The sequence below is a fragment of the Oryctolagus cuniculus genome, chromosome 2 (genome assembly GCF_964237555.1).
Source record: "Oryctolagus cuniculus chromosome 2, mOryCun1.1, whole genome shotgun sequence".
Classification (NCBI taxonomy): Eukaryota; Metazoa; Chordata; class Mammalia; order Lagomorpha; family Leporidae; genus Oryctolagus; species Oryctolagus cuniculus.
In genome coordinates, this window is record NC_091433.1 from 100,331,339 (window position 1) to 100,357,679 (window position 26,341).

The 26,341-nt window shown below is 39.9% G+C and overlaps 1 protein-coding gene across 7 annotated transcripts in view; it reads right to left on the reverse strand.

Moving 5' to 3' along the window:
* GCC2 (GRIP and coiled-coil domain containing 2) overlaps positions 1 to 26,341 on the reverse strand; it is a 63,787-nt gene that overhangs the window by 28,556 nt on the left and 8,890 nt on the right. For 5 of the 7 annotated variants that reach the window (XR_011386423.1, XM_051834687.2, XM_051834681.2 and 2 more), the window contains 14 exons: positions 23,478 to 23,582; positions 20,131 to 22,599; positions 19,059 to 19,128; positions 15,984 to 16,084; positions 15,801 to 15,899; positions 12,983 to 13,102; positions 12,201 to 12,365; positions 11,831 to 11,935; positions 10,514 to 10,676; positions 6,842 to 6,942; positions 6,672 to 6,749; positions 5,434 to 5,571; positions 4,797 to 4,918; positions 2,552 to 2,728 (listed from right to left, as the gene is read on the reverse strand). Coding sequence is in view for 6 of the 7 variants with exons in the window: in XM_051834687.2 (XP_051690647.1) it covers positions 2,552 to 2,728; positions 4,797 to 4,918; positions 5,434 to 5,571; positions 6,672 to 6,749; positions 6,842 to 6,942; positions 10,514 to 10,676; positions 11,831 to 11,935; positions 12,201 to 12,365; positions 12,983 to 13,102; positions 15,801 to 15,899; positions 15,984 to 16,084; positions 19,059 to 19,128; positions 20,131 to 22,599; positions 23,478 to 23,582 (4,013 nt within the window). In the remaining variant the exon portion in view is untranslated. Of the gene's footprint in view, positions 1 to 2,551; positions 2,729 to 4,796; positions 4,919 to 5,429; positions 5,572 to 6,671; positions 6,750 to 6,841; positions 6,943 to 10,513; positions 10,677 to 11,830; positions 11,936 to 12,200; positions 12,366 to 12,982; positions 13,103 to 15,800; positions 15,900 to 15,983; positions 16,085 to 19,058; positions 19,129 to 20,130; positions 22,600 to 23,477; positions 23,583 to 26,341 lie in introns of all 7 variants that reach the window. The other 2 variants (XM_051834680.2, XM_051834683.2) reach the window with 1 other exon arrangement.

Sequence of the window (26,341 nt, forward strand, 5' to 3'; positions counted from 1 at the left end):
TACAGAAGTACTTCCTGATAAAAATGTAAATAACCATAAACACAGTTAGTGAAGAAAGTTTAAGTCTGCTTTAACTCACTTTCAACTCCCAGTAGCATAAAACTCTAATTTCAGGGTTAAATAAACACTGTTAACCGGAGTGTAACTTCCCAAGGTTCTGGAGGTATTTTTTCTACCCAGTACATAATGTTTAAAATAGAATTTAGTGGGTAGAGAGAAATGCAATAAAGACACCATATGTTTTTAGAAAAGGTTATCTGAATTGACAAGTTTACATTGATTAACAAGTCAGAGAAGGTTAGTGTATGTCTATTTGTCTGCAAGCATTTTGTTCAATATCCAGCAAGACAGTAAAGGAAGAACCACTGACAGTCACAATTTTCTAAACAAGATAAAAGTTACATCTTAGAGTTAGGGTAATGCTTCTATTCTGGTTTCCAGGTGGTATCAGTGACACTTACCAGTTTAACTACTTAAAAGTGAGATGTCTGAACCCCCACATCCCCCGCCCCTGCCATCTGGAATCAGAATGACTGTTCTGAGGGAAGTTCACTCTTCCATCCCAGTTGTTCCTGGGGTGTTTGTATTAGCTGGGTTCTTTGAGTAATGCAGATATTAACGTTTCAAAAGGCATAGCATATGAAGAAAAAGCCATCTCTTCAAATTAGGGCACAGATGGTAACGATACTATTAATTATCAATATTTCTGAAGAGGGGATGACTCGCAGCCGCTTGGGACTGGTGTTTGGTTCAGTGGTTAAGCAGCCACTTGAGATATCAGCATTACACACTGGAGTGCCCAGGATCAACTTCTTCCTCCGACTCCCATCAACTTCTATCTAATGAGCACCCTGGAAGGCACCAGATGATGGCTCAAGTACTTGGGTCTCTACTACCCATGTGGGAAATCAGGACAGAGTTCCTGGCTCCTGGCTTCGAGTTGGCCCAGCCCTGGCCTTTGCGGGCATTTGGGGAATGAACTAGCAGATGGAAGATCTCTGTCGCTCTGCTTTTCAAGTAGATGAAACGCAACAATTTAAAAAAATTTAATAAAGTGCAAGAAATCTGATATAAACATCAATTATGCATCATTGTTATATATAACAATCTTGGTAAATCCTGGTGAGATATGTAGTTAGAAAACTGGTAGATCTTCTCTTCAACTGTCGGTTTATGTGATTAGGATACAAATTATACTGTTAAACACAGCTGTGTAAGCCAAGAAAGTCCAAGTGTTCTCACTTTTCAGGTTAGGATACTGTAAAATATGTATTCTAAGCAGACCTGTGGTATCCTAACACCCTTGATGAAAGATGCTCAATGAAGAATTCGTTTCCTCAGTGTAAGATAAAAGGAACATTAGCACCAAGTTCTTAGTTGCAGGAGTTCAACATCTCTTGTTCACAATAGCCTATTTATTATGCCAATACTCCTAATGTCTAAAGTGTTGAAAGGATTAACAGAATATGACAAGTTGAAGACAGAGTTGCAAAGATGAACTGCATATTCTTTTAAGCTAGCAGCAGGTGCTTGAATGTTTTCCTCTAGAAACGAAGAAAAATGCTTGTAATTTGGCACCTTGATTGGAAGTTTTTTCCTTTAAGATTTACTTATTTATTTGAAAGGCATTGGTAGAGAGAGAAAGAGAGAGAGAGAGACAGACATCTTTCATCTGTTAGTTCACTCTCCAAATGGCTGCAAGAGCTGAGGCTGGGCCAGGCTGAAGCCAGGGGCCCAAAACTCCATCCAGGTCTCCCACGTGGGTGCAGGGGCCCAAGCACTTGGGCCATCTTCTGCTACTTTCCCAGGCCACAGCAGGGAAATGATTGGGATGTGGAACAGCCAGAACCTGAACCAGCACTCATACTGGATGCCTGCATTGCAGGAACAGCTTAACCCACTGTGCCCTAACACTGTACCAGAAATAGGATTTTGTTTTTTATAAAAGAAACACATTGAGCATGAAGTCTACAGAAAATCTTAAAGACACTAAACACAAAAGTAATCCAAAAGGTAAGCTTTAAGATACAGAGAACAAAGTTACAAAGCCTTCAGACAAGTCTCTTTTTTAAAATTATTATTTAAAAATAATATTTACTTATTTGAAAGGCAGAGTGAAACAGAGACAGGGATGGACACACATGGACACACACACACAGAGAGAGGGAGAGAGAGAGAGAGAGAATCTTCCATCTGCATTCACTCCCCGTGCCTGCAGGCGGCCAGGGCTGTGTCAAGCCAAAGTCAGAAGCTTGGAACTCCATCTGTGTCTCCCATGTGGGTGGCAGAGACTCAAATCCCTAAGCCATCACCTGCTGCCTCCCAGGATGCATCAGCAGGAAGCTGGATCTGCAGCAGAGGAGCAGGGACTCAAATTGGCACTCTGATGCAGGATGTGTGCATCCCAAGTGGTACTTTAATCTGCTGAGCCACAACATCAGGCCCTGTTTCTTATCTTCAAACCTGTATCCCAAGGAACACATCAGGAGTTCTAACACAGAGATACACTACTGCCTGGTACAAACACTGGTACTGCTGCCGGTAACCTTACTTCTCCCGGAGTTCCGCCTCTTTGGACACAGTTTCCTGTAGCATCCTGTTGTGCCTCTCGAGCAGAGCATCGTGCTCGGACTGCAGTGCCTGAAGTTCCGACACATTGACTTGTAAGTTATTCTGGCTATCTTGTAATTTGATTTTCAGTTGGTCAATCAGCATTTCCAGGTGTTGCCTAAAACAGAAACAAACAGTTTAAAAATTGTTTTGAAAGAGGTGAACCTGATTTTGTGGTTTCAAATATACTTTAATCAACTAAACTTTCAATGTCATACTTTTGCTATTAGTATGGATGATTTTTAAAGGAGATATAACAAATAAGAGACTAAGATTAATATACAAAATATGTTATAGTCAGATTTTAAATCTCAAGTACTACAGATTTTAATTTTTAAAATTTATTTAAAAGGCAGAAGGACAGAGATCCTCCATCTGCTGGTTTACCCCACAAATGCCCACAACAGCCAGGGCTGGGCCAGGCTGAAACTGAGCCAGGTAATCAAACTGGGTTTCCCATGTGGGTGGCACGGACCCAACTACTTGGGCCATCACCTGCTCTCTCCCACAGTGTGCATTATAAGGAAGCTAGAAAGAATCGAACCAGGATTCCTTCATGGGCACTCTAATATGTGATGAAGATATCCCAAGTAGCATCTCAATAGCTGTTAAAAATGCCTGCCGTAGTCTCTTAATTTCTGTTTTATATTCAAACAGAACAGACTATTCATGGCATCAAAATAGCTGTTTTTGGGGGACCAGTGTTGTGGTACAGTGGGTAGAGCTGCCACCTACAACACAGGCATCCCATACGGGTACCAGTTTGAGTCCTGGCTGTTCCACTTCTGTTCCAGCTCCCTGCTAATGGTCTGGGAAAAGCAGTGGAACATGAGCCAGGTACTTGGGCCCCTGGATACACGAGGGAGACCTGAAGAAGCCCCTGGTTTCAGCCTGGCCCAGCCCTAGCTGTTGCAGCCATTTTGGGGAGTGAACCAGCAGATGGAAGAGCTCCCTCTTTCTAATTCTGCCTTTCAAATAAATAAAAACAAATCTTGTGAAAAAGAAAGAAAAATAGCTGTTTTTATGTTATAGGATTATGTTCTTAGTTTTTTAAAAAAAATAACCCACAGAGTTCTAAGGTAATAATTACTGGCCAGAGACTCAGAGAACCAAGAAAACTCCATGCTCCTTAGTAAATTACATATAAACTTCCAAGTCAAAAGAAATAAAAAAAATTTTTAAAGATTTATTATTTATTTCAAAGGATCAGTTACAGAGAGAAACAGATAAAGAGACACAGAGAGAGGTCTTTCACCCGCTGGTTCACTCCCCAAATGGCTGCAAGGGCTGGAGCTGAGACGATACAAAGCTAGGAGCCAGTAGCTTCTTCCAGGTCTCACATGTGGGTGCAGGGGCCCAAGCACTTGAGCCATCTTCTGCTGCTTTCCCAGGTGCACTAGCAGGGAGCTGGATCAGAAGTGGAGCAGCCAGGACTTAAACCAGTGCTCATATGGGATGCCAGCACTGCAGGGAGGCTTTATCTGCTGTGCCACAGCACCAGAACCCAAAATATTTTCAACCTTTGTGATGAAGAACATATAGTGTGGGGGAAAACTCCAGCTTTTTAATTTTTTTTATTTAGGAGCAGGTGCTGTGGAGTAGAAGGTTAAGTCTTCACCTGAAGTGCCCAGCATCTCATGGGTACCAATTCAAGACATAGCTGCTCCACTTCTGAGCCAGCTCCCTGCTAACGTGCCTGGGAAAGCAGAGAACAGCCTAAGTCTTTTGGCACCTGCATCCACGTGGGAGACCTGGTTGAAGCTCTTGGGGTTGGGCCTGGCCCAGCCTTGGCTGTTGCAGCCATTTGGGGAGTAATCAATGGATGAAAGACCTCTTTCTCTATAACTCTTTCAAATAAATAAATAAATAAATAAATAAATAAATCTTTTTTTAAAAGAAAGTTTTGCTGCTGTTACACTTTCTAAATGCCTGCAACAGTCAGGGGTAGGCAAGGCCAAAGCCAGGAGTAAGGATCTCCATCCAGGTCTCCCACATGGGTGACAAGAACCTGGGTAACTGGGCCATCATCTGGTGCCTTCCAGGGTGCACATTAGCAGTGGGCTGGAAGTGCAGAGTAGCCGGAGTTAGGACCAGCACTCTGGTCTGTGACTCGGGTGTCCCAAGTGCTGGCTTGACCCACCACACTGCAGCGCCTGCTCCCTGTCCTTTGTTAACTTAGCCTTTACCTTTCTTGTTTAGCTCCCTCAGTTTCAGCCTGAGACGCAGATTTATTTTTCTGTTGTTTTAGAACGTTATGGACTCGGACTTTGTAGCTCTCAAATTCAGAGGTTATAGCAGCTTGTTCTGCCTGTAACATTGAAAAAGAGGAAAACATTTTCTGCTGTAACATCATCTTTCTATTTTCTTTCAGAGATTGGCAAATTGAGATGAAGTGTTCCTGAAAATTAGGAAAAATGGCTGACATCCTTTCTAGCCTCAATTAATTTCTATAAAAAGTAACTCTTCTGTTGGCTTCACACTTTCTCAAAGTCTCTGAATGCTGTAGTTTTGTGTGACCGTGCTTTCTACTCTGGTAGATACTGACAGCATTTGCTTTTAGAACTTCCTACACATAAAGACTTCTTTCTTACAACTGTCCTCCCCCCATGCTTCCCCACGTTTAACGATCTTTAATGCAAACATCAATGTTCAATGCAAACCGTTTGTAGGCCTTGGGACTTGCTTTTCCTTTAAAGATAAGAATGGAGAAATGCAACAAAACGACCTTTCCATTTTTTAAACACTCCCAGCCATTCTTTCAAGCATTATCTATAGTCTCCCAGCCCTCGGACAGGACTGGCTGGCCTGTGCGGGAGGACTCGCCTTGGCGGTGCGGCTCTCCTCCTGCAGGGCCGTCACCTTCTGCTGGTAGGCGCTCAGAGTGCGCTGGTGCTGCTCTGCCGATGTCTTCAGGTGCTCGTGAATCTTGTGTTTCTCGGATGTTATTTCAGCCAGCTGAATCTGGGGGGGTGGGGTTGGGAGGGAGAAAGAATCTTTATTTTTAATTAACTGATTTATTTGGAAGGAAGAGTTACAGAGAGAGCCAAGGAGAAACAGAGAAAGATGTTCCATCTGCTGCTTCACTCTCCAAATGGCTGCAACAGCCAGGGCTGGGCCAGGCCAAAGCTGCCATCAGCAGCCTCCTTCGGTGGGTGCAGGGGCCCAAGCTCTTGGGACATCTTTCCCTGCTTTCCCAGGTGCATTAGCAGGGGGCTGGATTGGAAGTGGAGCAGTTGAAACACAAGCTGGCACTGTGGGTCAAGGCTTAACACGCTGCACCACAGCACCAGCCAAGGAATAAGAATCTTTAAATTTAATGCAAGTAAATGAGATCTTCCCTGGATTAATAGGTTTTCCTAAAACACAAACTTGGGGTTTGAGGCTTCAGTATATGTAAAGTAGTATAACTAAATCGTTGAAAATCTGTTTTTTAAGATTTCCAGAGGCAGAGAGAAAAAGAGTTCAGTGAATGAGTCCCCATCCACTGGCTTACTTCCCGAACGCCTGCAACACGCTGGGAGCCGGGAACTCAACCTGGGTCTCTCACGTGGGTGGCAGGGATCCAGCTACTTGAGCCATCACTGCTGCCTCCCAGGGTGTGCATGGCAGGAAGCCAGAACCAGCAGCGGAGCTGGGATTCAAACCCAGGCCCTCCAATATGTGATGGAGGTGTCTTAACAACTAGCCAAATGCCCACCCAATATTTTTATTTATTATCATTATAAAAGTAGAGACAACATAAATAGAACATTTCCCATTTTATTATATGGAAATTAAAAATGTAATCATGAAAAAATCGAAGATTACATATTTAATTAGATTTTGTACTATTCTATAGTATAGTAATTCTCAAAAACAGGAAAAGAATAGATCTTGAGCTAAAAGCTATATCCCAGTTAATTGCTAAACTCTACTGTTCCTACTTCCTCAAAATGTTAAGAAGATTTTCTAAATATTCACATAAGACAAATTCTTAGAAGATGATTAAAACAATCTATAAGTGCTACATCACTTCTACATGGAAATTACTTTTACATCTTATAAAGTGCAAAGAACCTTACTTTATAGACTTCTACTTGTTGTTGGCTGGCCTCCAGCTCACCCTTCAAAGATGCTTGAAGTATTAAGTGATCAGTTTCCTACAGAATGAGACTCTTGGTTAAATTAAAGAAATACGTTATTCATAAACTATGAATAAATATTAAAATATGAAATCAAGAAATCAACATACTGCTTGCTTTGAATCTGCCAGTTCTTTCTTGGTTTTTACAAGCAATTGCTTGATTTTGGTGTTTTTTTCTTCATATTGTTGCACTGAAGTCTGCAGTAAAGCTAGTATAAGAAATAATTTCAGCAGAAGATGAAACAATTTTACAACTGAATTTAAATACATGAAGACAAGACTTTTCTTTGTATTAACTCACCCATGAAAGAAAACTAGTTTTAGCTTTTCACTATGGAATATTTCAAACATATTTGACAATTTGACAACAGTACATACAATAAACTCCAATGTATCCATCATCCAGCTTGAATAATTCCAACACATATCTCACCCACCTTATTTACTCTGACCCAGACTCAGCTAAGTCTGGCTTATAGGCTTCTTCTGTTATACAGTTTTACTGGACAACACCATGCTCATTCATTTAAATGCTGTCATTCATTTAAATGATTAGGGCTACAAAGGAGGCTCACATAATTATGACAGAGGCTGCATGGCACAGGAAGCATAAAATATTACCAGTTGGTCCTTTGTGAAAAATGTTTGTCTTTGGAGACTGACCTATACCCTCACCTACTTTCTAAGGCCTCACTGGATTATTTTAAAGTAAATCCATCCAGAATGGGACTGGGAATGGGGGAGGGAGGAGGAAGAGGGGTGGGATTGGGGGTGGAAGGTGGGTATGACGGGAAGAATCACTGTATTCCTAAAGTTGTACTTATGAAATTTGTACTCATTATATAAACGGCTTCTTTGGGGGAAATATAAGGTAAATCCATCTATATTCAAACACTTCAGCATGCATCTCTAAAGACAGAATCATATTTACTTCTAAAAGATGGGGATTCCATTGTTACAAAGTGCTTCAAAAGAGATGCTGTTGGGTGCACCAAGATAGATGTGATGATTTTGACCAGAGGCAGGCAACAGAGGAAGAGTGGAGGCAGTGCATTCCCAGGGGGAGCAGTGGGAATTCTATACGAAGCAGACAGACGCCGTGGAGCATGCAGAGTCAACGCACAGCAGCAAGTGCGGACCCCATCTGGATCTCCCGCCCCTGCAGGCTGGTGGGGATGCCAGCTTTTGAGAGCAGACTGTGGCAGCCCTGTTACTGGTGATACTGACTGAGGGACAACCTCGCAGACCTCAGAGTCTGGCCTGGAGCCCCACTGGGGCAGGGGCTGCAGGGACCTCCCTAACCCTTCAGCGACCAGCAGGAAGAAAGCAGCATCTCAGCGCCAACAGAGGATGCAGCAGCTCTCAAGTGCGCACCAGGGGGTTTTCTTAGAGGGATAAATCGGCGTCCCCACTGACTTTGAGTCTGGCTGGGAGGGTTGACAGAGGGCTGGGCACACACCCAGGACTGTGAGGCACTCCCATTCCCCGACCCTATCACAGGCTCCAGAACTCAAACTGCCAAGGTGGAGCACCCACAGGCAGTCGGCCCTGGGAACAGCTCTGCTCTCTCTGTGCATGGAGCAGGCACACAGGGCTGAAAGTAGATCCCCTGTGCCCTATGACTGTGGGAATTCTGCAAATGTACTATAGGGCATGGGGTACAGCCAGGTCTCTGTGCAATCACTGTGGCTGGCCTCAAAGGCTTAGAACTCTGATTGCCTGGGGTGGGTCACTTCAGAGGGATCTGTGCTCACACTGAGGACTGCACAGATCCTTTGTGGGTTCATGTGCCTACATGGGTCAGGGGTTGTAGCCACTGTGGGCTAATCCTAGGCACTGATCACCTTGGAAGAGAGGAGGTGAGGCTGTGGCAACAACAGCAGAAGTGATCATGCCCTCCCCATGCTGACAACAGAGGAGCTCTACCATGCTCAACCTGGGTGTCACCCTGGACTCTTGATCCACTCCTGAGCACCGACCAGAGCTTCCTGGCCTTACCCAGCACATGCACTAGCTATCCTCTGAAGCAGCTGACACTCCACTAAGCCACAGAGGCATACTTCAAAGATAAAAGCCATCAGAGGAGAAAATCAGCAAGTGAAGATGGAGAGACTGATGAAATGTCTGAAAGTCAATTATAAAGAACGACCATAAGATCACTCAGAAAGACACATCAATTCATGAGATAAAGAAAGCCATATACGATATGGATGAAAAATTTTGCTTCGAAGATAGACGTTTGGAGAAAAATCAAACTGAAGTACTTGAAATGAAGAATTCAATATATATCAAATAGAAAATACAATACTGGCTCTGACTTGCTTTTTTCACCCCCAAATTTCTGCTTTAAAGGAGAACTATTTTCAAACAAAAACAATGTGTTTTAAAAAAATGTGTTATGTTTATACCACATATAGAAGTAAAATGTATGACAAAGGACAAAAGAGGAAGGAAATAAAGTATGCTACTGTTAATTTCCTACACTACATATGAAGGGATATAATTTACTTGAAAATAATGTGATACATTCAACAATGTATATTAAAGCCTAAAGGCAACTACTAAAAGCTAACAAAGAGGAACTGCTAATAAACTTATAAAAGGAGTAAAATGGCAGCATGGGAAACAGCCAAGTAATTCCAGAGAAGTAGAAAAAGGAAATAAAGATCAAAACGAATAGGACACAATCAGAAAAGAGGTAGATTTAAACTTAATCACATAAATAATCATGTTAAAATACATGGATTATTTAAATATTTCAATTAAATAACAAATTTTCATGTTGGAGGGAAAAGCAAAACTCAATTACATGCATTCTAAAAGAATACTTCATAATTAAAAGTCCAAGGATTACAAAAGATATGCCATGTAAATAATAAAGAGGGAGTGATTATAAACATCAATTAGTATTAATAGCCAAGAAGACTTTAGAAAAAGGACTAGTAGTAGGGAGAGAAAACGTTCCTCAATATAACACAGGAATGAATTCATTAAGAACTTAACAATCTCAAATGTGCATACAGCCCAATATCAGAGTTTCTAAATACATAAAGAAAAACTGACAGACTGAAAAGAGAGAGATCCACCATTTTAGCTAGAGATATCAACACACCTCTCGAAGCACTAGGTAGAAAAAGTGGACAGAAAGTCATTAAGACTATGCAAGACTCAAACATCATCATTGATTGATTTGATGAAAACTCTATCCAACAACTACATTCTAACGCACTGTTTTCAAGTACATAAGGAACATTCACTGAAATGAAATACTATGCTGGGCCATAAAACAAAGCTCAAATTAAAGGGACATACCGAGTGTGTTCTCTAACTGCAAAGGAAGTATATTAGAAATCATTTACAGAAGGATAACTGAAAAAATTCTTTTAAGTATCTAGAAATTAAACAACATACTTGTAAATAATCCATGGACCAAAAAACTAGTAAAAGAAACTTAAAAATATTCTGAATTAAATTAAAATACAATCACTTTAAAATGAAACGTTCCACAGATTTTCCAAATCTGTTAGTAAATTGCTGGCAAAGAGCATCTTTGTATTACTTAAATGACATCCCTGCATCAGCACCAAGGTGGACCTATAAACTTCTTAGTGGCAAGTGGTTTTACACTGTGTAAACCTTAGTAATGTTTAGCTCTGTACTAAACAACTGGATGGCAGTCAAAGACTGGTGAAACCAACAGCTAATGCCTGTTCCCAGCCCCGACCCACCCCCAATTCTGTGATAATGAAATAATTACAAAGTGAATTTAATTTTACTCACTCATTTCTTCCTGTAGGGTTTCTTGTTTCTGTTTTTGAATTTTTATTTCTTGCTCCAAATCTTCTATTTTGCTATTTTTATTGGTTAACTTTTGATTTAGTTCTTTCATCAAACGTTCATAATCAGCTATTTCCATATTCATTAATGTGGTTTGTTGGGCATCCTGTATGTTTTACAGATAAAAGGTTTATATAATACTGGATCAGTTAATTTCATTTGTAAAAATTTGAAAATTGACACCACAGGAATAAACTGGTTCTATTATACTTTTCTAGAATCTGAAAGTACTATGCACAGTAATGAAGATATGAGAAGTTGGATACATTTTAGTTTTCTGTACAACATGATGTATTTTCTAGTAGTGTAACAAAACTTTCTTGGTTTCACTGTATTTCATCATAACTTTCATTAATCACAATGTTCTTCTGGGGCGTATATTTATGAAATATTTTTAAAAGATATATTTATTTTGGGGCCAGCGCTGTGGCGCAGTCAGTTAACACCCTGGCCTGAAGCACTGGCATCCCATATGGGTACCGGTTCGAGACGCAGCTGCTCCACTTCCGATCCAGCTCTCTGCTATGGCTTGGGAAAGCAGTGGAAGATGGCCCAAGTCTTTGGGCCCCTGCACCTGCGTGGGAGACCTGGAAGAAGCTTCTGGCTCCTGGCTTCAGATCGGCGCAGCTCTGGCCATTGCAGCCAATTGAGGAGTGAACCAGCAGATGGAAGATTTCTCTCTCTGTCTGCCTCTCCTCTCTCTGTGTAATTCTGATTTTCAAATAAATAAACAGAACTCCACCATGGTCTCCCACATGGGTGGCAGGGGCTAAAGCAGTTGGGCCATCATCTGCTGCCTTCCTGGGCACGCTGTAGAATATCTAGGCCTCAAACCAGTACTCTGATATGGGCTGCTGACATTGCAAGCTGTGGCTTAACCCAGTGTACAACAACGCCACCCCGAATTAGTATTTTAAGCAGAGTTCTTATTGTACTTTTCAGTTGAGCCAATTCTTTGAAAAGGTTAAAAAAATTATCCACATTTCTAAGTAGAATATAAATCTCAAGCTTTGACATTCACTTCAGACATTAACTGTTATTTTTTCACACAATGATCATACATAGAAAATGAAACACTGTCAAATCAAAGTGTAATAATTTGTCAACTAGATTCTTATGGGAAGATAGGTACTTAAAGGAGCTAAATTTTCACTTTTTTGAGGCTAAGAATTTATTTAAACACTACAAATATTAACAAATATTCCTTTCTAATATGTATAGTTTAACAATGTGAATATTGACCTTGGTATTTTATTTTACCTTTTTAACTAGCTCTAATTCTTGCATGGTTTTCTGAAGCTGTTTCTTTTCCAGTTGAAGTTGTAGCTGAAGTTCTTCAAGTTCATTTACAGTACTGGTATGTTCCTAAAATTAAAAGTAATAATACAACCAACATTAAAAAGCTCTATGTAGAGGGTTATACATTAAATCTGACACATTGTAATACAAAAAGCTTGGAGTCTTTCAACATTTAAAGCATGGCCTAAATCATAGCTTGGATCCCTAAATTTAGAGCTGTTACACATTAAGGAGTTATATGCTCTCTGCTGCATGCACAATGCTGCTGTTTCCTTCAGGTATTTTGGTATATCACAATACACATGAATCCATCTCACAGGACTGTTTGTACCTGTATCTTCTGCTCTTTCTGAAGTTTTTCTGCTTCCAATTCTTTGTCTACCATTGCTTTGGCTCTCTGGACTTCTAAAATTTGTACTTCTAATAACTTAGCATTGGACTGTAGTGTCTCAATTCGAGCCTGGAGGTCTTCATTATCTGAATTTAATTTTTCACACTGAAATGACAAATGACCCATTACTGTAAACATGTAGGAAATACGCACAGGAGAGGAAGAATAAAAACAGAGAATACTGGCACTGTCCACAAAACACAGCCTTCCAATCAAGCCCACAGAATGGCAATGTTATATGAAGAATGAACTTAAAAATCTGTCATGGTTGATATTTATATGCCATATCTCATAAGAGGCCAGGGATACCTCTAGAGCAAAAGGCATAAATGAAAAAAACAAACAGGAAAAACCCCAGGGGAAATGAGATTAGAGTAAGCAGACAGGATGGCTGCTATCTGTTTGTTGTCAAATCTTCTCAACAGTGGGTAGAATATACATGGTAACTGTACACAAGTATTACACATATTATTAATACTTGTTAATTTAATTTTTCTCAGATACTTTGCTTTATGCTTCAGCCAACTGAGGGTTGGCCTTGCAGCCACGATTGGCACGCAAGCAGCGTCAGTACTGGAGCCTCTGTCTTGGCCCTGCAGAATACCCAGTACACACACAGGACTCAGCTCATACACGGCACTGGTAATTTTTATGTGACAGTATTGGCATTAGAATAGACTTATTGTAATTTTCATGTTTGAATTTCCTCAATTTAACATTACCTGAAAAGTTGAATTTCTTAATTGTTTTGTAAGGTCTTCTATATGATGTTCAAAATTATTAGCACGTTCTTTTTCCACATCCAACTGCTCTGACTGCTTATCGTATTCTAACAAAAGATTCTGCAATATGAGAAAGGTTTAACTGTAGCATGTCACTATGCATTCAGTAGATCACACAGTATCATCAAGCCACCTTGATATAAAATTTCAGAGTTTATTCTGAATACTCAAAAAATATTTACCTAAATTTCACATTTGATGGAATACTTAACTGGCATTAGGGAATAAAATTAGCACAATTCAGGTGAATTTTAGGTTAGGGTAGTATACACCAAAAAAGAAGAAAATAGTAAATGAAGGCCGGCGCCGCGGCTCAGTAGGCTAATCCTCCGCCTAGCGGCGCCGGCACACCGGGTTCTAGTCCCGGTCGGGGCGCCGGATTCTGTCCCGGTTGCCCCTCTTCCAGGCCAGCCCTCTGCTGTGGCCAGGGAGTGCAGTGGAGGATGGCCCAGGTGCTTGGGCCCTGCACCCCATGGGAGACCAGGAAAAGCACCTGGCTCCTGGCTCCTGCCATCGGATCAGCGCGGTGCGCCGGCCGCAGCGCGCCGGCCGCGGCGGCCATTGGAGGGTGAACCAACGGCAAAGGAAGACCTTTCTCTCTGTCTCTCTCTCTCACTGTCACTCTGCCTGTCAAAAAATAAAATAAAAAAAAAAAAAATAAAAAATAAAAAATAAAAAAAAAAAAAAAGAAAATAGTAAATGAATATTTAACTCTGGGGTTAAATATTCTACTCATCAAGAAATGAAACATGAACAAATTTAAAGATGGAGGAGAAAAAGTTTAACCTGGACACCTATTAACTTTGCCTGAGAAATTTTGATGAGGAAAACATTTCAAGACAGGTGTAATGAAAGGGGGAGTGCTAAGTGAAGGACATTACATAAATACAGTCTACTAAACTATGCAGCAAAACTTCCAATACTTTCTGAAGAACTAAAACCAACTGAATTTCTTTCTCTGATATTTCTAGTTGGCCTACTCAGTCAGCCCACACTGACATTTTCTGTTATACAGCAGTTAATTAGGCCATTTCTTAAAGTACATGAGTCAAATGTAAATTTGTAAATGGCATAGAAATTTACATATGAAAGTAGGATACAGATTTGGTATCCTTTATATAGAAAGGGGATTTATAAATCTATTTTTAAGAGCCAGGCACAGGTTCTGAATGTCTGACCACAATCACATGTCCCTCAGACTTCATTATACCTGTGACAAAACAAAACAAAAGCCCTTCAAAACATTTACTTAAAATTTACACATGGACATATTCATCTTTTAGAGCCACTATGTAGTCCAATCTAACAATCTTTTCCTTCATAATTTTTTAGATTGTTTTTACAAATATGTTGACTTATTTGAAAGGCAGAGTGACAGAGAGGGAGAGAGACAGGGCTGGGCCTGGCCAAAGCCAGGAGTCAGGAAGTGTCCATGCTTGCCACGTGGATGGCAAGGACTCAAGCACTTGGGTCATCATTGTTGCCTCCCAGGCACATCAGCAGTAACCTGGGTGGGAAGCAGAGGCAGGACTCAATCCCATTTGGATATAGGATATGGCCATCCCAAGCAGTGGCTTAATCAGCCGTGACACAACACCTGTCCCTTAATTGCTTTTAAATTTTTTTTTTTTTGTTTGTTTGTTTTTTTTTTTTTTTTGTTTGTTTGTTTTTTGACAGGCAGAGTGGACAGTGAGAGAGAGACAGAGAGAAAGGTCTTCCTTTTGCCGTTGGTTCACCCTCCAATGGCCGCCGCGGCCGGCGCGCTGCAGCCGGCGCACCGCGCTGATCCGATGGCAGGAGCCAGGAGCCAGGTGCTTTTCCTGGTCTCCCATGGGGTGCAGGGCCCAAGCACCTGGGCCATCCTCCACTGCACTCCCTGGCCACAGCAGAGGGCTGGCCTGGAAGAGGGGCAACCGGGACAGAATCCGGCGCCCCGACCGGGACTAGAACCCGGTGTGCCGGCGCCGCTAGGCGGAGGATTAGCCTAGTGAGCCGCGGCGCCGGCCTTAATTGCTTTTAAATTTAGAAATACCTTTAATCCACAAGTCAGTTAAAGGATCAAGTATTTCATTCTAGTTTTTTTAAAAAATATTTTTCACAAAATTAAAAAAAAAATTATGTATTCATTTGAAAGAGTTACAGTGAGAGGGGGAAGAGAGAAAGTCAGAAAGCCTCCATCCACTGGTTCATTCTCCAAATGACTGCAATGGCTGGGGCTAGGCCAGGGTGAAGCCAGGAGCCTGGAACTTAATCCAAGCACTTGGGCCATCTTCTACTGCTTTCCTGGGCAAATAAGCAGGAAGCTGGTCCAAAGTAGAGCAGTCAGGATTTGAACCAGCACCCACAAAAGATGCCAGCATTATAGGCAGTGGCTGACCTGCTGTGCTACAACAGTACCCCTCATAAAACTCTTTAATCCATTCAGAAGTTACTTTGGTACATGGAGTGAAATTAAAAACCTGACTAGATTTTTCTCAGCTGTCTAATTCCTTCTTCATTGGCTTGTGTCTTTAAATTTTCAAATCATCCTTTGTGACTTATTTTCATTAGGAAATCCAAAATCAGAATTTTACTTTTAAAAGCTAGTATTTTAAAGGCACTCTTCAAAGCTTAACTGTAAAACCTCAATTTTTACTACACTGTACAAACAGAAAAAAAAATACAAGGTGACTATTTTATGGAGAAGAGTTTCAGATTTTCAGTACATTCATTAACTCAGAAGTGACAAATATAACTTGCTACTAGAAAACCTATTTACCTTATAGCTTTCCGCTCCTTGGATGAGATCTCTGACGGAAGCAGACAACTGATCCTTTTCTGACCGAACAGATTCAAGTTCTTCCTTCAGATTCTGGGCCTATTTTAAATACACGGTAAAGTTAAAAAGTTTTCAAGGAGATAAAAATTCCTGGCTTTCTAAAACATGATGCCTGAATCTTACCTCTTTCCTGCTAGAATCTAGTTCTTTCTTTGCCTTCACAGCAACTAGTTTTATCTTACTTATTTTCTCCTCTTTCTCTTTGGATTCTTTTTCCAGATTTCCTAAAAACAGACAACAAAAGGATTATTCAGTGGTAAAGAATTCAATAGGAAAATGGAATTAAAACATATACTTTGGTGCTGAAACATTCTTGAAATCCATGCATGGGGTCTCACAATATGTATTTTTCACGAATCTACTGAAGACTCCCTTGTTGTATAAATTTAAAAACAATTTTTTCCACCAAAATAATCATTTAATTCCATTTTTTTCTGTGAACTTTATGAAGCATACTTGTTTGTGAACTCAAAAGTAAGAAAAAAAATCAAAATTATTTGCTTAATTTAGCTCAGACATTGCTTTTTATTTTGAGAACATATAACAAACTTTCTTTTTTTAAAAATTAATTTATTTATTTGAAAGGAAGTTAGAGAAGGAGAGACAGAGGCAGATCTTCCATCTGTTGCTTCACTCCTCAAATGGCCTCAACAGCTGGGGCTGGACCAGGTAGAAACCAGGAGCCTGAAACTCCATCTGGATTTCCCAAGTGAGTGGCAGGGGCCCAAGCACTTGGGCTATCTTCTGCTGCTTTCCCAGGCACATCAGGGGCCTGGATTGGAAGCAGAGTAGCTGGGACTTGAACCAGCACTCCAATATGGGATGCTGTCATTGCAGGTGGTAGTTTAACAAGCTATACCACAAATGCTGATCCCTATAACATCCTTTTTAAGTGAAAGCTTAATTACTCATATGTAAGTGAGACAAGCAAGTAACTTTCATTTTCTTCAATACTCTGTGATACTTTTTTGAAAGTATCTAGGAATTGGAGACACTGTTGAACTCCTTTAATGTTAGATTTCATATGCCAGCTTAGGTGGTGGTCTACAGATCAGGATCAAGCAGATATTGGGTGTGGATAAAAAGGCACACCCTTCTTGGTTAGTGAGTCTGAGTTTTATAACTAATAACTAAGTCTGTAATGTTTTATGCATCCAATCGTGATCCCCCACAGCCGTTTTTGGCCACCTCCCTAATTAAATTCCAGTGTTGAAGACTTTACTTCTTGGTATTCTTATTTGACTTATGATCTGAATTTCTGTCCTTGTGTATCAGTCTACTTGCACCTGTGCTTCATGGCTGCCACCTACAGTTGAACTGTATGTGTTCTGCACTTCATTCCACCCTCTTCACCTATTCCAGCAACAGAGGAGGAATTTCCCTTCCCTTCTATGTGTCAGCTTCCCCTTTGAGTGAGTTTCTCTCACCAGTTTATAAATATGCAGCAAGGAAGATATCATCAGGAAATTAAGGTCAGGAACCTTGGAACCAGTGGAAGCAGATGAAGACAGAAAGGAGGAGATCATGATAGGGCAGGTGAAATATCTCACCATGCTGTCCTTTCCTCCGATAAAAAATAAACCATCCTGCCCCTTTAGATACTGGCCCATCTCTTGTATATCACAACTCCTTGCAAGAGTTGTCTATAACTGCTCTGAAACGTCTCTTCCCCTTTCATTTCTGGAATCCACTTCAAATAAGCTCTGGGTCAGAGTCCCAGACACCAACTTCTATGCTGATGAGCACATGGTCAACCCATCAGCAGTACAGGCCAGGACTAAACATTTTTTTTTCCCATTTTGAAGGACTTCTTTCACTTGTCTTTAGAATTTTTTTTTTTTTTAAAAGATGTATTTATTTATTTGAAAGGCAGAGTTACAGAGGTAGAGAGAGAGATTGTCTATCTGCTGATTCACTCCCCAAATGCAATGGTTGGAGTTGGAACACTCGCGAGCCAGGAGCCAGGAGCTTCCTCTGGGTCTCCCACACGGGTGTAGGGGCTCAAGGACTCAGGCCATCCTCTGCTCCTTTCACAGGCCATAGCAGAGAGCTGGCTGGATTGGAAGTGGAGCAGCTGGGACTCGAACCAGCACCCATAAAGGATGCTGGCACTGCAGGCGGTGGCTTTACCTGCTATGCCACAGTGCCAGCCCCAGCTTTAGAATGTTTTATGCTCTAGGTTCTCCTAATTTATGGGGCTCCTTCTCAATCTTCCTTGTTGTGACTCCCTCCTCTATCTTTAAAGGACAGAGAACTGTCTCTGGTTCTCATCTTTTTTCTACACTCTTGGTGATACTCAATCTTGTGACTCTTAATACCCACTACTTAACAAATGTTTATCTCTAGCCTTGCTTTTCCCCTTATTTCTGGATATGCATGCCATTCTGTGTGACATCTCTGCTTGGATTCGTATTTAAACTTGTCTAAATCTGAGCATCTGAGCTTCCTGACCTGCTGCAATCACACGTTACAGAAAACTGGGAGTCATTCTACTCTTCCACCCCCACCCCCACTCTAACTGGGTGTTACACTGAGGAACCATGAGCACATTATATACAACACTGTGTCCCTGTCCTCATCTCACATGGGAGTGAATGTTGCTCATGAGGAGTAAATGGCTACGCGTAAACCACCAATTCTTCTGTGTATCACATAGCACACTGCGGTGAGGTTCCTGGCTAACTTTCCAAGAACCTCCCAATATATTACTTGGTATTGCTTATGTTAACACACAAATATCTACCATTGCTTCTTGCTAAAATGCCAAACTTTCGTGTTCAATTTCTCATTCTTCAATACCCAACTGAAGGCCCTATTCTGTGATGTTTTCTTAGGTCCTGATTTGAAACAGGCAACTTCCTGTGCTGTTAGTACTGCACCAGCCTCTCCTGACAGCTCTTTGAGCACATGGTCCACACCTTATTCATCTCCTTTCTGTTGCCAGTAACTAAACAGGTGGGCATTCAAATAAAGACTGTTAAATGAATGAAAAAATTTAAAAAAAATTTGTGGAACCATTTATACAGTGAAATTTGTGAAAGGAAAGGCACACAGATGGCAGGAGACGGGAAAGGAGGTGTGAGGTAAGGACTGCCACTTAACAACTCACTACCTGGCCTTTACAGTTCCCACTCTATTCCAACAGTAACAAGAATTTTTCTAATCAATTTGTGACAACATTTATAAAAGTGTAATTACCGATTTTTTCTTCCAGATCTTTCACTGAGGAGTGTTGATCAGTTTTTATATGTGTTTTCTCTAAAGAATCCTAGATTTTATAGGGAAAACAAAAACAAAAAAGAATTCATTTCATCCCCCATGATGAACTGACCATCTTATTAAGCATGAGAAAATCATTACCGAAGAGAATTCGTACAAAAAGTAATCTGGTCAACAGTCTTTCTTCCTGTGACAGAGCAGATAATACTGACCTATTATGCATCTGGCATGTACTAGAAACAGCAGTATCAAAGGCCAAGATGAACAACCTTACACATACGTAATAAGGAAAAGATGAACTGGTCATTATCATACTTTCAAAACATTTTTTTTTTTTTTTTGACAGGCAGAGTTAGACAGTGAGAGAGAGACAGAGAGAAAGGTCTTCCTTCTGTTGGTTCACCCCACAATGGCCACTGCACTGCGCCAATCCGAAGCCAGGAGCCAGGTGCTTCTCCTGGTCTCCCATGCGGGTGCAGGGCCCAAGCGCTTGGGCCATCCTCCACTGCACTCCTGGGCCACAGCAGAGAGCTGGACTGGGAGAGGAGCAACCGGGACAGAACCAGCGCCCCAACTGGGACTAGAACCCAGGGTGCCAGCGCTGCAGGTGGAGGGTTAGCCAAGTGAGCTGTGGCGCCGGCCCTCACAACATTTTTGAGAAAACCCTGCAATTTTAGCCAAAGCGAAATACCACTACAGCCAACTCTTCAGATTGACAGTGCAAAAAGAAAAAAAAAAAAAAAAAATCTAACCAGACAAAAATGACTTACGTTTTTTCATATCTAAATGGTTTCCCACTAACCAGCTATACACTTTTGATCATGATATTTAAATGTCTAATCATTTAATCTTAAGTTCAAAATTTTAAAATGATCTCAAGTGAAAGAAGAAATCAGTATAATTAAACAGGATATACTGTAATAAAATGTCTAATGTATTTTTCAGAAATGTGTCATTTGAGTTTAAATACTTTTGACTTCAAACCATAAAAACATTTATATTTATATTTTCTAGTCTATGACAAGAACTAAGAACTTGAATTAAGTAGTACCTTTAATAACATCAACTCTGCTCTCACATCTTGTAATTCAGATTCTTTTTGTTCCAGTGATGACCTTAGGTTTTCATGTTCCATTATGAAAGAGTCTTTTTCATTATGGGTTTCATTTTTGTCATACTTTTGAGACAATTCTTCAACCTGAATTAAAAGATTCTGATTTTCAAGCCTTGTTTTTTCATTGGCATTTTTCATTTCTAGAAGATCAAATTGCAGAGACTCCTTTTCTGCAATGGTTTCTTCTAACTCTCTCCTTAAGAGAGCTTTCTCTTGCTCATAGTCTCTTAATAAACATCTAAGTTCTTCACATTGAACTACATTCTCTTCCTGAAGGAACTTAATATTTTTTTCTAACTCTAATACCTTTTCATCATATTGAGAAGACAAGTTATGTTTTTCCTCATTTAATTTTGCTAAGGCTTCACCTATGGCTTGTAGGACACTTATAGCATCTTGCTCTTCATTTTCTTCTGAAACTTCCGATCCCATCTGTTTAAGAAAACCATACAACTGTGTTTTGACAAATAACTTCTGAGCTTGTTCATTTTCAAACAGTTTACTTAAATCGTCTCGCTCTTCAACTGTTAACTGAAGCTTCTTTTCTAATTCAGTAATATGTTCTTTAAGGCTAACATCATCTTTTCCAGATAAAAGAGCTTCCAAATCCTTACTCAACTGGTTCTTTTCTGAACTTAGTCTATTATTCTCTTCATTAAGAGACTTCACTTCAGATGCCAATGCTTCTTGGTCTTCAGAGAGAGTTTTAACTTGAACCATTAGTTTTTCTACCTGCTGGTCATTTTGGTTCTTTTTTTTTAAAGTTTCTTCTAGCTGTCCTGTTAATTCATTTACCTTTTGCTCTAATTCACTGTTGTACTGGGTACTCTGTTCCACTTTCTCCTCAAGTTCTATAATCAATCTTTCCTGCTTTTCACATTTTTCATGGAGATTATCTACCTCTTCATGAGAATTTTTTATTTTACTTAGGAAATCATCCTTTTCCTCAGTGAGGGAGTTTATCTTTGCTTCCAATTCTTGCAACATGGTATCTCTCTGACTGAGGCTAACTAAGTACTCTTCATTCTTTTCTTGAAGGCTCTTTATGGTATTTTCAAGTTCTGGTACTAATTCTTGTAGAGACAGTAACTTTTCATTTTCTCCTTTGAGCTGATTCACAGTTTCAAGAAGAGCATCTTTCTCATTGAAAGCAGTTCTGAGTTTCTGCTGAAGTTCATGAACATCAGATGCTTGTTGCTGCTTCATTGACTCAAATTCCTGACTTATTTTTCCAGCAGATTCTCCCAGTTCCGTCTGTAAAATTTCCATAATCTCTCGCAAACTCTCATAATTTAAGATTGCTTCTTGCTTTTCTTGCTGTAGGTTTTCACATTGTTCTTTAAGGCCCTGTATTTCAAACATTAATGCTAATTTTTCTTTCTCTGAACTTGACAGAAATGTTTCATTTAGTTCTGATATTTCTTTTTGATATTGATCCTTAAGACTCTGTACTTCTTTGTCATGTTTTTCTACAGTACAGTAAAACTGTCGATTTAAATCTTCTAGCTCAGATTTTAATTTTTCAATTATACAGCCCTGATCTTCTTTAGCTAGTAACAGTTCATTAATTTTAAACTCTAAGTCTTCCCGCTCATGAAAAAACTCATCCTTTACATGTTGGGCATCCATTTCAAGTTTTAATTTAAGATTATTCATATAGGTTACCTCATCTTTTAATATACTATGTTGAGATTCCAGTTCTTTTAAGGTATCTTCTAAGTGTTTGACTTTTTCGTTTACTACCTGGTCTACAACAGTATCTTCTTTTAAGAGCACAGAACATATCTGACTTTCCTGGCTTGCATTTGAGGTGGCTTTCTTCAAGTTTTCTAATTCACATTCATATTTCTCCTGAATATTCTTCTCACTTGCCTCACACTGCTTTACTAAGTTTTCGTTTAGTTGGTTTAACTTATTTATTTCTGTTTCATGCTCCTTAGCTGATGTTTCAATTTGGCACATCAATTCTTTGACCTTTTCTTGGTGTGTAGCTTTCAACTGGAAAAGCTCTTCTTGCAAACTACTTATATCTTTTTGGTAGTGCTGAGAATTAGACTCAATAACTTTTTGGAGGTGAGCAATTTCTTGTTTCTTTTCATCAGTCGTAGCTTCTAACTGCTTCTGTAAATATAAAATTTGCTCCTCAAAAGCTGGTCTAATTTTCTGTATTTCTTCTTGTAGCTTTTTAACATTATCCTCAGAGTCACTCTGAATTTTAAGTTGTTCTGAAAGTTCTAATTGTTTATTTATTGCTGCTTCCAGTTCTTTTTGCAAGCTAGCTTTATCTTCACTGTGTTTGGAATGTACTGCCAACAACTCATTTTTCAGAGTTTCAATTTCTTTCACGTAGTGTCTATGTGACTGTTCAAACTCCTCCCGCACATCTTCCATCTTAGTTACAGAATCCTATTACAAAATAAACACATATAAATTATTTAAGTAAGGCAAAAGAAAGCCCTGCCCTCAGGAAAAATATGATTCTTAGGCTAACTACAGAAAAAAGGAAATGAGCAAAAACAACCCTAGAGAAAGAATGTATCTGCCTTCTTAAGTATTGAATCTATCATTTCAAGTAATAATAACTAGAAAATCTCTGAATTTAATTTTATTTTAAAAGGTGATAAATTATGTAAGCTGTATAAGTCATAAAGCTTTTAACTAACAGCTTCTGAATAAATAGACTTTTTGGATAAAATTAGCCCAGATCTAACTGGCAAGAAAGCAAAAATATGACAATGAATATCCTTGAATTGAATAAGTAATGTGTTATATGTGAAATCAACTGTTCCCCACCCCAACTTTTATTAAAGAAAGACATTACAGCTTTAAGAAAGATTAAAAATGCAACAAATAAATGTTAGTTCTATCTCTGTATAGTCAAGGGATTTCACCTACTTTTCTTTTCACTTTAAAAAATTTTTATGTAATTATTTTCGTTTTATTTGAAAGGCACAAAGACAGAGAGATTTTATACCTAATGGTTTATCTGCCAAATGCCTCCAACAGTCAGGGTTGAACTAGACCAAAGCCAGTATCCTGTACCTTAATCCACATCTCCCATGGGGGTGATGGGGACCCAGGTGCTTCTTCCTGCCTTCCGGAGTACACAGTACATTCACAGGAAGCTGGATGGGAAACACAGTAGCTGGGACTACAGCAGATGATCCAACATGGGTTGTGGCTACCCTAATCACTGTGCTACATGCCCACGCCTCAGTTCCTTTTAAAATCCTAAGTTGTCTCTTTGTTCATGAAATGTAAAAATAAAATTAGATGTGTCTTACCTCAACCTCTTGCTTCATTTTAATATTTTCCTTCTTTAGAGAAAGACACTGCTGTTCACTCTCTGCTTTCTCCAGGAGAACAGCATCCAGACGTTCGGTTAGTGCCTGTTTTGGAAGATCATATGTTGCCTGAGGTTAAAAATATTCTGGATTGACCACATGCATCTTTTCACATTTGCCAAACATGTGAAAGTGTGAATAAAATTTAAAAATATATAAACGTGAGAACGAAGAGAAAAGGAAAAAAAGACATGAGGCTATGAAAAATTTCAACACATTTTTGGAAAACGAACAGTGGAAGAAAAAAGAATTGAACTAGAAAAAAGAAGAAAGATGTAACTGAAGGACAATCACAAGGAAGTACACAGGAGGAGCTGGCAAACACTCCCAGAAATCAGGTGCTTAGGACTGGAGACATCAAATATTTGGTAAACAAAGTAGAACGTTTGGGGTTCAAAAATGGGGAAATGGCCACCTCACTATCTGCTGTGAAGCTAAGATTATTCCCCTAACTACAGTAGCTCTTAGCTCTTTAAAAACTTTTAAGAAAATTTAATCAGTTCTTAACAGATTCAACGCAGTTCAGTTACAATTCCAAGAATATAATGATATAATGATATTTCCTTCCTCACACCAGACCCCCTCTCTCCTTTTTTTTTTTTTTTGGTTTTTGAGATAACATATTTTAAATTTTCCTTACAGTAAAAAGGCTTAATGCTTCATGGAATAAGAAATTTAACAAGCAAAAAGACCCTATTTTATTGGGACTACAGACAACCGTTATAAAAACATATTTGAATGGAAAAATGACTCACTCTGTGGGGAGCAACCCGGACTAGACTAAGTTACTGGAATTAAGACTTATTCTATGCATCTGCTCTCCCACAATATGGCGCTGAGAAGGGAGTAACAACTTCTACCCAGCTGCCTCCAGTTCAACCAATAAACAGCAGGACCTGCTCCTGATTGGAGGAGAGCAGCGTACTCGGCGTGTGGGTAGCAGAGTTGGGATTGGTGGAAGAGGACTATAAAGGAGGAGAGAGACAACATGCACCAGGAACATCTAAGGGGAACATCTATCTGAAGGAACACCTGTGCAGCCCCCGAGAGAGCCAGCCGGCGGTGTGCCGCTCCCCTGCGGAAGTGGGCAAAGTGGCCAGGGGGAACCGCCCTTCCACGGAGGTGGAAGGGACGGCAGCCAACCCAGGAAGAACCAGCAGCAAACCCAGGGAGGGCCGAGCAGACAAAAGAACAGCGCAGGGTCCTGTGTCGTTCCTCCACGAAGACGGGGAGCGACACACTCATATACAGTAAATTTTAAAGTGATTATTAAGACATTCTTTTTTTTTTTTTTTAAATTCTTTAACAGCCCAACAGTTGCTGCTGGGCCAATCAGAAGCCAGTAGCTTCCTCTGAGTCTCTCAAGTGGATGCAGGGGCTCAAGCACTTGGATCATTCTCTACTGCTTTCCCAAGCTATAGCAGAGAGTTGAACTGGAAGAGGAGCAGTCAGGACTCAAACTGGCGCCCATATGGGATGCTGGTGCTGTAGGCAGCGGCTTAGCTCACTATGCCACAGTACCGGCCCCTAGCATGACATTCTTAACCACTGTTTAGACAAAGGTATAGCACAAAATTTTACAAAACTGTACTTGCAACAATACTGATATACACAGGCATTCCTTTGTTTCTTGATTTGTTTCTTTCTTTCTTTTTTTTTAATTTTAACTCCACATATAAGGGAAAACATGCAGTATTCATTTTTCTGTGTCAAGCTTATTTCACTCAACATGATGTCCTCCAGCTGCAAATGGCAGAATTTTATTTTTTTATTGCTGAATAATATTCACCAAATAATATTCCATTGTGTATATGTACATTTTCTTTATTCATTCATCTGATGATGGACACCTTGGTTCATTCCAAATTTTGGCTACGATACCTTCTGCAATTAAAAAAATTTGGGAACTGGGCAATAATGGGGACAGAGTCACCAGAAGAATAGGCAAGAAATAACCAAGACAGGTTTATTCTCTTGAACAAATTGGATGGGAAAGGAAGTTAATGAAATAGAAAACCAATCAATAAGTCAAAATCAGTTAGTTGAAAAAAATATGCAACCTCTGGCAATACTAATCAAGAGAAGCCAGAAATCATGATATGACAATAACAAAAAAAAGTCTCTGTATAGATCAGAGATTAGTTGAGAAAATATGAAGCAATTATTTATAATACTGAACACAAATGAAATGGATGGGGCCAGTTTTGTGGCATAGTGGGTAAAGCTGCTGAGAGCGGGCATCCTATATGGATGCTGGTTTGAATCCCAGCTGCTCCACTTCTGATCTTGCTCCCTGCTAATGCACCTGGGAAAGCAGCGGAATATGGCCCAAGTGCTGGGGTCCCTGCATCTACATCATGTGGAAGACCTCGAAGAAGCTCTTAGCTCTTGGCTTCAGCCTGTCCCAGCCATGGCTGTTGTGGCCATCTGGGGAGTGAACCGGCAGATGGAAGATCTCTCTCTCTTTCTTTTCCTGCCTTTCCAATAAATAAAATAAATCTTAAAAAAAAAAAAGTGAACAAAAATTTCTAGAAAAATACAGCTTTGATGACTCAAGAAAAGTTATACGGCATAATACTGTATCAACTTAAAAAAAATCAAACCAGCAGTTAAAAACAGTCCACCAAAGGAAAGAGATGGTTTTACAGGTGAGGCCTCTCAAATTTTTGAAGAGTGGACAGATTATATCCATTCCACACCAACTTGTCCAGACAAAAACAAGAGTAATTCCTATGTTCTTCTATAAAATCAGATTAACTTGAAACCAAAATCCAAGTATTTCACAGAAAGGAAAAAGCAAAGCC